The 13,170-nt window shown below is 38.7% G+C and overlaps 3 protein-coding genes and 1 long non-coding RNA gene across 7 annotated transcripts; all 4 read right to left on the bottom strand.

Annotated features, from left to right (window-relative positions):
* Positions 1-490: 490 nt before the first annotated feature.
* LOC145975213 (coiled-coil-helix-coiled-coil-helix domain-containing protein 2-like) lies at positions 491-1,589 on the bottom strand. The gene is made up of 3 exons (XM_083105537.1): positions 1,370-1,589; positions 777-1,183; positions 491-660 (listed from the first exon to the last, which is right to left on the bottom strand). Exons 1-3 carry the CDS (start codon positions 1,405-1,407, stop codon positions 653-655), a joined length of 453 nt encoding a protein of 150 aa, XP_082961663.1. The 5' UTR covers positions 1,408-1,589; the 3' UTR covers positions 491-652.
* Positions 1,590-2,913: 1,324 nt separating this feature from the next.
* Positions 2,914-5,359, bottom strand: LOC145975214 (uncharacterized). Of its 4 annotated transcripts, XR_014439912.1 has the most exons (6): positions 4,787-5,359; positions 4,517-4,665; positions 4,238-4,366; positions 4,005-4,138; positions 3,713-3,911; positions 2,914-3,621 (listed from the first exon to the last, which is right to left on the bottom strand). It is a non-coding gene; the product is annotated as an uncharacterized LOC145975214 (long non-coding RNA). The 4 variants fall into 4 exon arrangements; XR_014439911.1 differs by having other exon boundaries at positions 2,914-3,911; XR_014439914.1 differs by lacking the exon at positions 3,713-3,911 and having other exon boundaries at positions 4,787-5,357.
* A 1,403-nt stretch (positions 5,360-6,762) lies between these two features.
* On the bottom strand, positions 6,763-7,260 carry LOC145974223 (uncharacterized). The gene has a single exon (XM_083104030.1). The coding sequence runs from the start codon at positions 7,258-7,260 to the stop codon at positions 6,763-6,765; it is 498 nt and encodes a 165-aa protein (XP_082960156.1).
* Positions 7,261-9,681: 2,421 nt separating this feature from the next.
* LOC145974222 (uncharacterized) lies at positions 9,682-10,608 on the bottom strand. The gene has a single exon (XM_083104029.1). It carries the CDS (start codon positions 10,606-10,608, stop codon positions 9,682-9,684), a length of 927 nt encoding a protein of 308 aa, XP_082960155.1.
* Positions 10,609-13,170: the final 2,562 nt, after the last annotated feature.

Raw genomic sequence — 13,170 nt, 5'->3', positions numbered from 1 at the left:
GTATTATGATCATGTGTATACTGCATAAAATAGTATTAATATCAATAATGTATCAAGATAAATGAAAATTTCGATTCCATTTTTATTTCTGTATCACCTTATATATAGCTCTTGACAGTTTTGGGACGGCCATTTGCTTCTTGTATGATAGAAAAGGAAAGCATAGATGCCGTTCAACGTTCTCACTCTGTCTTAAACTGCCAATTTCCGGCTTCACCCCTCTCTGAATGCTTGGTCTAGTTATATACGTCATTGGGTGTTCCGAAGGTCGCGCCCTCCCCTCTCTCTCTCTCGTTAATATAATTTCCAACTATACTTTACATTTTTTTCTTTTAAATTATGCTATTGTTACATGTATTTTTAGTTTAAGTACTTATAGTTTAAGGAAGATTAAAAATGAGTCACTTGTATAAAATTTAAATATAATTTGTTTTTCTAAAATTTATATAAACTAAAACATGGATACATGGAACTAAAATATGGATCAAAATCCTGGGTTGTCTTATATTGTATTTAACAATATTAATGCATATAATGATAAAAATAAACCAAATTTTTCATTGTACATATAGGATCTTTATCTATAGAATTACAGAGCATATACTTGAATTTCACCCAGAGAATTTCTAGATTCTTCGTCTTCTACATTAATTTAGATATCTGAAAACAGAAAACAAGACAATTACAAATTCAATTAGCAGGACTGTTTATAAAAATAACAATATTAGAAAGAATAACATTAGTGTGACAAAATAACACCCGACAAGATTACTGACTATTGGCAACTTTGCATTGACGCAGTGCCTCGCTGAATCCTTGGCATAGGCTCAAATCGGATTGATTCTCGGCGCAGTCCAGGAACTGCTTAACCTCCCATGAGCAAGCAGCTCCGGTGGCTGGTGCTGGGGCAACCTGGGCCGCAGCCGGCGGTGCAGCAGGAGCAGCGGCGGTCTCGCTGGATCCTCCACTGAAGAGTCCAGTCATGGCATGACCGATGGTATGCCCCACGGCGGATCCGATGGCTACACCGCCAGCGGTAGCGGCCATCTGGCCCATGAGCGAGGGTTGCTGTGGCTGGGCCACCATGGGTGCCGACGGTGGGGCCTGAGCTGGGACTCGGGATGGCGCTGGCGCGGGCGCGGGCGCGGGTACGGGTGCAGATGCAGTCACGGCCGGTCTCACGCTGAAACGAAACAAAGGTTTCAGACAGTTTCAGAGACATTCGTCGAAGTCGAGTACAATCAGGATTATGGACATTTAAGATATCTACGTTTCTGGGAGACTACGACTACGACTACTGATGTAACGCCATGCAGAAATGACGCATTATCGATATCAAGATGATGAAATTTGTATTATATTAACTTACGTTCTTGGAGGAGGTGCGGCGCGTCCACGTCGTGGCATTTTCTCTTGTTTCTTACTAGATTGACTTGCGAAATGACTCGAAAGATAATCTCGCAATGTGCGAATCTGAGTTCTGAACTTGATCCTTGATCCCTCGACTACGTTCGACAAGTTACGATAGATGCTGCGATTCTTTGATTGCGCAATTGAATGATAGAAAGGGGTAATAAATGGAACAGAGGGCGTCCAGAAGTTTCTTGAATGTTCTCACGTGAGCGTGAGGCTGAGGGCTCGTTCCCATTGAGCGCGTCAACCAGCGTGAGCCAATCAAAACATCCCATTGTAATAACATGTTTTCCGGCCGTGTTCCGAAATTACTGCCAGTACTGCAAATTATATAGTTACGTATATTATATAGGGTACTTTCCGCCGTTTACTGTTGCACTGAAAATATGGGTACTTTCCGATTCACGCATGATGCGCATGAAGTGACCTCCGGGAACTTAGCCGGGCAACTTCGACTTTTTTAATTTTTTTTTTTTTTAATCGTTTGTTGGTCGTTTGTCGGTGATTGTTGGCCTAATTTCAACGTTTGTTGGTTTATATTTTTTTTTAAACAAAAAAATAAAAATTAGCGTGAAGTTAGCCGGAAAAATTTCATTTTCGTTCAAAAAGCGGTTAAATCGATACGCAATCATTCGCTGATGATTGTTGGTTTAATTATAACGTTTGTTGGTTTGGTATTTGCCTTAAAAACGAAAAATAATCTCTTTTATTAAGACCGCATTTACAAAAGTCGTTAGGATCAATCACAGTTGAAGGTTAAACAGTCCTCGAATATGATTGGTTAATTTCTTCCCAATAACGTATGTCATTGTTTCTTACGACTTTAGGCTTAAACATCTATATAAACTTGGCTGAAGCCTGGAAACCGCTCGAATGAGAAAAAAAAGAAGAAAGTTTCTTTCTCTCGACGTCTTGCTTAAAAAGTGTGGACGGCTTTTGCGCGACTCGTCTAACACTTTTTATTTTTACATAAAACTATGACGAGTAATACTGCATTACTTAATATTCTTATATTTTATTCGCAATGATTTCTCAATATTCTCGATATAACATGGTCAAAAGTTACGAAACATTACATTTTAACTAATTATGGTTGAATTTAATTACATTTTCTTGAATATCTAATATATGTACAAAGGATTATCAGTTTGCACTTTAATTGCATGTCTAATTTCATCATTTGCAATATTGAATGTTAATACTGTAAATATATGTTTAATTATTTTTGTCCATCATACAAATATTGATTGAAAACATTATATAAAGAGCCAGCCTAATGTGCTACATTTGCTACAAAAATTTAAATTAATGTTAAATTAATGTTAAAAGAATGCCAGAGTAATAGCTGAATTTTTTTCAACATGACATTTATTTATTATACGATGTACAAGATTACAATAAGTTTTATTATGATGAATTATCGAATTTTAAATAATTCTTTGTTGTATAAATGTGATGATTTGCAGAAGTAGATAAAAAAATATAGACAATATTATTACATAAATATTATATAAAAATTTACTTTATTATAATTCGTTATATCATAATTATATTATCAAATCCGATCTGAGAAAAGCTTTGGCATTGATTAAAACAAGTTTTTTTCTTATTTTATTAGAATGTCAAAATAAAAATAATTTATTTTCCAATTTTTCTAGGCACTTCTTTGAGACAATATTTTTTTGTAAGTATTGCTACTGAAGAAACAATATAATGTATGTAAAATGCTTACAATTAGATTTTATTAATACGCAATATTAACTCGAACCCTTTGAATATCGTTTCTTAAACTTTTTTACGTCACCATGATCAGCATTAGCGATTACCATAGTTCCTTTCCTATAAGATACAATATGTCTCAATTGTGATATTTGTCATAAAATTTTGTAGTAATAAACTGTATTCATATTTCATAAAATATTCTTTCTAAAATAATTATCTTTCACTTTCCCAAATATTAATTTATGTATATATATGTACATATAATATGTATATATAATATAATATTAATTTCATACTCCCATAGAAAGTGCATGATCTTTTAAGAATCTCAAAATCAGTTTGTGAAAGAAATTGACTGTATAAAACACCTTCACTAAACAAGAATCTTTCATTTTCCCACATCTTAATTTGATCTACAATATAGTAGGTGAATTGAGGCGGTTTTTTTTCTATCATTTTACTGTGCAGATATGTTGTTGCTAATAACTATATAAAGCAATATAGAAAATATTATTTGATTATTTATGTTAGATATTGATGTGAATAAAACGTAATCAATGTCATCATCATATCCTACTATTTGAAAAGCAGTTATTCTATATACTCTTCAATATTTGTCTTCTGGGATCTCTTATTGTTTCTATTGATAAAATCAGATTTGGAAATTTATTATACATAGAAATATGTAAAGATTTAATTTTGTATATTGTATATCATATGGTGTATCTGTATGTGTATCAAAATGGAATGCGGAAAATTTGGAAAATGTACGTGACCTATAATATAAAAAGTAATAGATTGGATATGAAATATTATTCCTACTTACAATTAATGTGTAACAAATATATGAATAAAATATTTAAACTTACTCTGATGCATCTAAGAATCCAGAAGACTTTTCTATAGTAAAATGATTACTCGAGCAAGAATAATTCGGTTCTAGAAGATCTGTTTCAGTTTTAGTATTTAGATCGAATAGAAAATGGCCATTATCTAAATTAATCTATAAAAACAAAAGAGAGAAATAAGTATTAATAAAGAGACTTGATACAATTATAAAATTTAATAATGTGCGATATCTTGTTATAAAGTAAGCACTTACATAGTGCGATGATTCCTGTTCATTCATATCATTAACATGTGCTTGAATATATAATACTTCTTTTATCTCAATGGTTTAAAAAAGATTGTGCTGTGCTTTTTTTTTAAATTCGAATTCTGTAACTTCCAACTGAAAACAATTGAACATTGTACAATTTAACATTATATATAAGAATAACTTAATTGTATTAATTCACTATGTATCAGCGTATTGTATCACATATAGAAGAATTAGAAAACAATATATTTTAATTAATGCAAAACTAACTTTTGTACTCACTTATTGGACGGAAAGAAGAAACATACTGCTACAAACATATGCCACTTCTCCGATGCAAAAAGTTATGTCTACATTATTGGGTATCTCTATTGAGTCATGTGTTCTGCCACGCTCAGCTTCAAATATAAATTTCCAAGCAGCATAATCTCCTAATAAACATAAATCAACTTTATAAATCAAATAGCATGAGCTATATAAATGAATAGCTATATACATTTTTACTTAAATAAGAAATTGTAATATATATCAGAAAATACATAAGATACAAACCTTTCAACCTCTGTTTTTTTTTATAGAACCACGCATATGTAATTTTAACTTATTCCTAATTATATATTTACAATATTTACAATACGTATCAAACTTATGTGATACGAAAATGGAATGCGGAAAGGCATCAGCCAAGTTTATATAGATGTTTAAGCCTAAAGTCGTAAGAAACAATGACATACGTTATTGGGAAGAAATTAAACAATCATATTCGAGAACTGTTTAACCTTCAACTGTGATTGATCCTAACGACTTTTGTAAATGCGGTCTTAATAAAAGAGATTATTTTTCGTTTTTAAGGCAAAAACCGAACCAACAAACGTTATAATTAAACCAACAATCATCAGCGAATGATTGCGTATCGATTTAACCGCTTTTTGAACGAAAATGAAATTTTTCCGGCTAACTTCACGCTAATTTTTATATTTTTGTTTAAAAAAAAATATAAACCAACAAACGTTGAAATTAGGCCAACAATCACCGACAAACGACCAACAAACGATTAAAAAAAAAAAAATTAAAAAAGTCGAAGTTGCCCGGCTAAGTTCCCGGAGGTCATGAAGTGACAGAAAATGTATAATATGCGTGACATGAACTATACATTTTCTGTCACTTCATGCGCATCATGCGTGAATCGGAAAGTACCCATATTTTCAGTGCTGGCAGTAAATTGGCAGCAATTTCGGAACACGGCCTCCGTGTTATTACAATGGAATGTTTTGATTGGCTCGCGCTGGATGACGCGACGCGTGACGCGCTCAGTGGAAACTCAGCCTTACGTATTTTTGTGTGCCAGGGCCCTTAAGCGTCGTCTACAATGAGATTTTAAGGCGTAAGACTTAAGAAATTGACCAATCACAATCAAGTATTAAGAGAATACTCAACTGTGATTGATCAATTTCTTAAATCTTACGCCTTAAAATCTCATTGTAGACGACGCATTACCAATGCGTCACTCAAAAAGACGCGTCACAAATTATGCAATAAAATGGGATGTTTTGATTGGTTAACTCGTGACGCGCCGGCTGACGCGACGCGAGACGCGCTCAGTGGAAACTCAGCCTAAGCAGTAAAACGTAGTCAGTAAGGAACCAATCGGAATTCTTACGTTTTCTTACGTTTTAATACGGCTGCCTTACTGCTCAATCATGATTGGTCAATTTGCTTACTGACTACGTTTTACTGCTTACGTTTTTTTGTGTGCCATGGCTTTAAGGGTCGTCTACAATGGCCGTAGCATAAAGTTGTAAGACCGTAGTTGTAAGAAATTGACCAATTCCAGTTGAAGTTCAGGAGAATAATCAACTGTGATTGGTCAATTTTTTACGACTACGGCCTTAGGCTGAAGTCCCATGGAGCGGAATTATTCAGCGGAACGGAATGCGCGGAGCCAACACGGCCAATCACAGCCATAGAAAAAGCACCGCAAAAAAAACGGAATGGCTGTGATTGGTCGCCCTGGCTCCTCACTTTCCGTTCCGCTGAATATTTCCATGGGACGCCGGCCTTACAACCTTATGCTATAGGGAGTCAGATTATTAAAGACCTCCTATTAACTGTCGTTCGATGCCGGGTGGATTGATACATTCAGTTTGTCTTTATAAAAATATATTTTACAACAAAGGAATTTACAACTATGGTTTCAGTCTTTGGTAATTTACGTCCGCTTTGGACGACGAGACACACTAGAGTGAGTGCCTCTATGTCTTTGGTGGATCGGGGCGAGGTATGTGATGGCGCTAGTGCGTTCGTAAACCCATTCATCTGTATTTTGTCCAGATGGAGGGACGCCACAATCACTCCCCCCTTAGTGACTCCGTTCATGGAGTCGCGAATCTAATTTTTCGTGCAAGATGTCCTTTCTCTGTCTCAGCTGGCGAAGGTTCTGGAAGGGAATTATCCTCAGATAATTGTTGGTTCTCCCTAGCCCTTTCAATGAACGCCGGCTTCAATCTGTCAATGTTGATCTCAGTCGGTCAATCCTTGTAGTTGATCCTGTACAAAGAATCAGTCAGTCTTTTGATTATGGGAAAAGGTCCTTCATATGGTTGTTCTAGGGATCTGGTCGCTCGATCGACCCTGACGAAGACATGTGTACAGTCCTCCAATTCCTTGTGAACAAAGGCCTTTTGTTTGATGTGATGCGCTGTGGGCTTCGGTCCTACTCGCCGCATTCGCTCGCGTAGTTTCTGCAGGAACATGTCCGGGCATCCAGTGGGCTCCTCGGCTGCGAAATATTCACCGGGTACCTGTAGTGTTTTTCCGTAGACCATCTCTGCTGCGGATGTCTTAATGTCGTCCTTGTAACTGTTTCGCAATCCTAAAAGTACCATAGGAAGTACATTAGTCCAATCCGTGGTGCCGTGACACATGATTGCTGCCTTGAGCGATCGGTGCCATCGCTCGATCATCCCATTTGCCTGCGGGTGATACGCTGTCGTTCGGATTCTCCGACTTCCTATTAGCTTGACCATCGCTTCAAATATTGCTCGAACTGCGCTACTCTGTCGGTTGTAATCATGTATGGTGCTCCGAATCGTGCGATCCATGTATTAAAAAATGCGTCTGTTACAGTATCCGCTGATGTGTCCGCTATTGGTGTAGCTTCCGGCCATCTTGTTGTCCTGTCGATCATGGTTAAACAGTACCTCATTCCTTTAGAGTTGGGTAGCGGTCCTACGATGTCTAGGTGTACGTGTTGGAACCTATCGTCCGGGACTGGAATTCGCTCTGGAATTCTGTGATTGTGTCTGTGGACTTTCGCTCTCTGACACGGTAAGCATGTCTTGGCCCAGTTAGCAATATCTTTCTGCATACCTGGCCAAACGAATCTTTGTGCGATTGTTTTCTTTGTTGTCCTTCCACTTGGGTGTGACAGATTATGTATGTTGTCGAAAATTTGCTTCCGTAATACTCTCGGTACGTATATTCGAATTTCCTTGTTGACACTGCAGTATATGGTTTTGTCTCCTCCGTCTAACCGTAGTGGCCTTAGTGAGAGTGATGTCTCAGTCTCCAGTAGAGCTCTGAGTTCCTCGTCTTTCTGCTGTTCCTCGTAAAGTTCGTCTGTTGTGACGATAACTGGTAGGTTGACTGCTTCTACTCGTGACAGTGCATCCGCTACCTGGTTTTCATGCCCTGCAATATGGACAATATTAGTAGTAATCTGACTTATAAAGTCTAATTGTCTCCTTTGCCGTTCAGAGGCTTTATTAGAAGCTTGTGAGAACGCGTATTGTAGTGGTTTGTGATCCGTTAACACAACTACGTTTCGTCCTTCTGCCATATGTTGAAAGAATTTTAATGCGGAATAAATTGCTAGGAGTTCTCTGTCGTATGTGCTATAGTTTTGTTGTGCCTCAGATAACTTCTTAGAGAAGAATCCTAATGGCTTGTATTCTCCCTCTTGATACTGCTCCAATACCGCTCCCATGGCTACGTTGGAAGCGTCTGTTCTGAGGAGTAGTTTGGCGTTTCCTCGTGGATGAACCAGTAGGGTAGTCTCTGCTAAACGTCTTTTACTTTCATGAAAGGCTTCCTCTGCTTGTGTAGTCCACTCTATTGGCCGCTTGTTACGTTTCTTCGCTCCTGTCAGGTATCCGTTTAATGGAGCTAGAATGGCTGCTGCATTTTTGATGAATCTGTGAAGTTGATGATCCCAAGATATCTCCTAAGCTCTTTTATATTGTTCGGCTTCTTGAAATCAACGATGGCTTTTACTCTATCGTTCGTCGGACGTATTCCTTCTTTGTTGACTGTGTATCCGAGATATTCGACCTCTTTTTCCGCAAATTCGTTTTTTGTCACGTTGATAGATAGTCCGTGCTCCTTTAAACGTTGAAATATTTGCTCGAGATGTCTTCGGTGTTCCTCTTCGTCTCTTGATGCTACCAACAGATCGTCGATATAGCCGTGACAAAAGTCGAGTCCTCTTAGAACTGCGTCAATAAATCTTTGGAAAGTTTGCGTTGCGTTTCGCAAACCAAATGGCATTCTGTAAAATTCATACAATCCGAATGGTGTAGTTATTGCAGTTTTATGGCAATCTTCTTCCGCTACTGGAATCTGAAAGTATGCTTTCACAAGATCTATTTTGGAGAAAACGGTGCATCCAGCTAAGTGGTATGTAAAGTCCTGTATGTGAGGTAGAGGATACTTATCCATGATCGTCACACTGTTCAATTTACGAAAATCTCCGCACGGTCTCCATTTTCCGTTGCTTTTACGTACTAGGTGTAACGGACTTGCCCATTGTGATGAAGAGGGGCGACATATTCCTTGTGCCAACATCGTCTCGAACTCTCGTTTCGCGGCTGCGTACTTTTCTGGGGGCAGTCTGCGTGGTCTTTCTGCCAATGGTGATCCCTTGGTCACAATATGATGTCTCACATCGTGTACGGTCTTCTTGAGCGCTGTAGGACGTGTGATTTCGATGTACCTGCGTAAGAGTTCCTTGACTTTGCATCCTTTGTCTATTGTGGCAACGGTGGGCTGTTTCCCTGTGGTTATCCTTGCCTTGGTACTCAGTAGAGTCTGTTCGTCGACCAGTCTTCTGTTCTTTAGATCCGGTAGAATCCCGTGGTGCGCCAGGAAGTCTGCGCCTATGATCGGCTGTCGGACATCAGCTATGATGAACTGCCATCTAAATGAGCGTCGTAGTCCTAAATCCACTACTCGTGAGCTGCTGCCGTAAGTATTTATGATTGTGTTGTTTGCTGCGAACAGTTGAAAATCTACGGGTGTGAGCTTTCCTCTCATCATCCTCTTCGGGATTACTGAGATGTCTGCTCCCGTATCTATAAGGTACGTAATGCTATTCTTCTTGTCGGTTATTGCCAGGCGTTTATTATTTCTAACCACCCCGTCGACGACCGCCTGTACTCGCGACGGCGGGTTTAGTTTTCCACCGCCTTCGGCTTATTAAATGTGCAAGGTTGTGCGCATCTAAACGCTTTGTCGCCGAATCTGTTGTGATAATAGCAGTACTCGGCGTTACCTTCGCGGTCTTGACGGTGATGTGAACGTTCGCGGTTGTCTGCTCGTTCTCGGCCGCTGGAATGTCCTCGCGATCTACTGCGTCGCCTATATTTATCTCTTACGGAGAGTTTCTTGACTTGTTTCCTCAGTTCCGCAATCTCCTGCAGGATCTGGTTGTCTACGTCTGTCTGTTTTTCGGTGATAGTCTGGATTGCTGTCGCTGCTGGTCTGACCATTTCTACCACCTTATCTGCCTGGGCCGCTAGCTTTGCTAAATCTTGAACTTCGCTAATTGCCAGGATGGTACGCACACTTTCTGGGAGTTGTTCCATAAATATAGATTTTAGAATTTCATCCGTTACCTGATTTGCTGCCAAATTCCGTAGACGTTGTAGGAAGATGGAGGGTTTCTCGTCTCCTAGTTCATGTGAGCCTAAAAGTCTTCTGATCTTCGTTGCACTTGTCTCTCCCAGAATCGAGCATATGCGATCTTTCAAGGTTTGATATTTGTCTTGCTCAGGTGGGTTAGTTATCAAATCCGCCACGAAGGGAAGAACGGGTTGATCAGCATTGAGTACTGTGTAGCGAAATTTTGATTCGTCACTTGTTATTCGGTGTATTGCAAAAGCTGCTTCGGCTTGTGCGAACCATAATGCCGGATTGTCTTTCCAAAATGGTGGTAAGCGCACTGCCTGGACTGCGTCGATGTTTGCGCTTTTTGATCCCTCTCCGTCGTTTTTCATAGCTTCCGGATAAGGGTTGTCGAATGGTTTTTCCTCGACGGACGTCGTGTGCTCGGTGTTGCTTCCTTTGACTAGTCTTGTTGGCGAATGTTCAATCGGCATACCTCTTGCCTAAATATCGCCACGTGTCTTCGTTCGCCACGTGGTGCGAGGCGGGAAAAAAAAATATATCTCACGTCGGTGGTTACCACTATAGGGAGTCAGGTTATTAAAGACCTCCTATTAACTGTCGTTCGATGCCGGGTGGATTGATACATTCAGTTTGTCTTTATAAAAATATATTTTACAACAAAGGAATTTACAACTATGGTTTCAGTCTTTGGTAACTTACGTCCGCTTCGGACGACGAGACACACTAGAGTGAGTGCCTCTATGTCTTTGGTGGATCGGGGCGAGGTATGTGATGGCGCTAGTGCGTTCGTAAACCCATTCATCTGTATTTTGTCCAGATGGAGGGACGCCACAATGCTACGGCCATTGTAGACGACCCTTTAAGGTTGCTCTATTTTGGACTTTTGGATGAAACCGCGCATTCGCCATGATGCAGCCCGCCGATAATGAAACGATATTTGGGCCCATGGGCGCCGGAAGGGGGGTGCAAAGCGGTGCACTTGCACCCCCTGGCCCTGGCCTATGAAATAAGTGGGGAAGGGACAGAGAAAAAATTCAATAAAAAAATCATGTAATATAGAATAATATCGATAATTTTTTCAATTGAACAAAAATGCAATGGTTAAATATTAATTAACATTTGTAATAAGCCTTTGGGAAATCAATTTTAGAAAAATCAATGTTTGAACAAAAACTTGAGCCGTCTTGGTTGCTTTCCAAATTCATTTGTCACATTATCAATAAATTCAGTCTCCTCTTGCACTCTTTTTCTATGAACGCTGACACAGTAATGAATCTTTATTAAAATTCAATAAATAACATAAACGACGTTAACAAAAATATAATTATGAACTGGGAAAAAACCGTTTTTCCAGTGCATCCTCTTTTGAGTGCACCCTCCTAAAAGTAATTCTGCCGGCGCCCATGTTTGGGCCTGAGCAGAATGGCTGCCTTATAATTTTAAAACTATGTTTTATGCCTTAAGTCTTTGTCTTAGGTAACGCACAATACTGTGTGTTATGTCTCGAGTCTTATGTATACGCGATAACGTAATTAACGTAATTAACGTAACGTAAGAATTTCTTGTGCGTTGCCGTAGGATTGGTTTACGTGTCACGTAACATAAGGTTCTTACGTAAGGTGGCGTAAGGCGCTACGGCAATGTTTGTGCGCTGGCCCTTAGTCTCACGCTGCACAGGGGATATTTTCGAACGCATTCCAGGGGGTCAATTGTGTATCACATTATTAAGGGTCGGCTAAAGGCATGGTGGAGACCTCCCGCGGAGAGTCGGGAACTATCAATTCGCAAAAGCGTTATTTTAGCCAAAATACAGAGAGAATTATATTAAAATTATGATATTTGTAATCAGTAGGACCTCAAGCAGGTCGCTACAGAGCAATTTTTTGGATAAAAAGTCAAAATAAAATTGCTAATAAATGGTAGATGCGTGCCTAGTAGCGGGTCAGGCGCAGCTAGAGGTCTAAATATCAGAGAGACGCCAAACTACCCCCACCATGCCGCCGCGCCGCCATCTCAGATCCTAAACGCACGTGATGTTATAGTGGTAGTGACGGTGTTTCAATATTAGTCAGTATTTTAGTACACACTTAATTGTTTGTCACCTATAAACAAATGCTTTGCGATGACTAGAATACAGATGTAAGGTTAGTTTACCTGAGTATTCCCTAGGTTTACTCCCACTTTGTCACCGTAGCCGCCATCTTAAGAACGGATAGCTCACCACCAATCAGAAGGAGGCACGAGTTGGCGCCTCTCTGATATTTAGACCTCTAGGTGCAGCTAGGTACGAGAGTTCGCGTATTTTATTTATTATAAATTTTTAAGAACCAAAATGCAAAATCTGGCTCTGTAGCGCCCGACTTCATTCTATAAGGAATATATTTAAAAAAAATTCATGGAAAAATATAACTATTTCAAGGAGAAATAACGCTTTAGCGGATATTACTAGATTTATATTTAACGCACATATGGGAAAATTTCTGTGGTAACATACTGGCGGCTTGATAAGGAAAGACTATCATTCTGTCTTTCTCTCTCTTACACTTCGTATGTATAGGTAACATCTGTATAGATACAATACCCCACACAGCACATGTAAATTCCGAGAATGTTCTGAGAATATCACAAAAGTATATTGCGTATGTTCCAGGAACATTCGAAATACATACTGCGATATACTGAGTATGTACTAAGAATGCTACTATGTCCGATTTTTCCTGCTTCTCAGTACATACTGAAAATATCTTTTAGTATATAATAAGTATATCTATAGAATGTCTTGAGTATGACATTGGTATATACATATATGTACTAATAATGTACTAATAATATACTCAAGACATTCTATAGATTAACTTATATTTTCTATATTTTATATATAAATATAAATGATATATGTTACCGTAAACACCCCATATCCGTTTTTTCATATACTTACTAGTAAAAATATACAAATTTTGACTACTAAGTATACGGAAAAACAGATTTCGAGTGTTTACGGTACATATATATATAATCCATTTATATTTATA

The sequence above is a fragment of the Camponotus vicinus genome, unplaced genomic scaffold, assembly GCF_025532165.1.
Source record: "Camponotus vicinus isolate PSW18456_S1 unplaced genomic scaffold, iyCamVici1.0 SCAF_7, whole genome shotgun sequence".
NCBI classification, from domain to species: domain Eukaryota; kingdom Metazoa; phylum Arthropoda; class Insecta; order Hymenoptera; family Formicidae; genus Camponotus; species Camponotus vicinus.
Note: the sequence above shows the minus strand (reverse complement) of the source record. Positions and strands in the feature narration are given on the sequence as shown.

Bases quoted from the DNA above. Each gene is read 5' to 3' on its own strand.
- LOC145975213 (XM_083105537.1), bottom strand. From the start codon at position 1,407: ATGCCACGACGTGGACGCGCCGCACCTCCTCCAAGAAC. The intron at 1,184-1,369 runs GTAAGTTAATAT...GTTTCGTTTCAG, and splicing joins GCCGCACCTCCTCCAAGAAC to CGTGAGACCGGCCGTGACTG.
- LOC145974223 (XM_083104030.1), bottom strand. From the start codon at position 7,260: ATGGTCAAGCTAATAGGAAGTCGGAGAATCCGAACGACAGCGTATCAC.
- LOC145974222 (XM_083104029.1), bottom strand. From the start codon at position 10,608: ATGCCGATTGAACATTCGCCAACAAGACTAGTCAAAGGAAGCAACACC.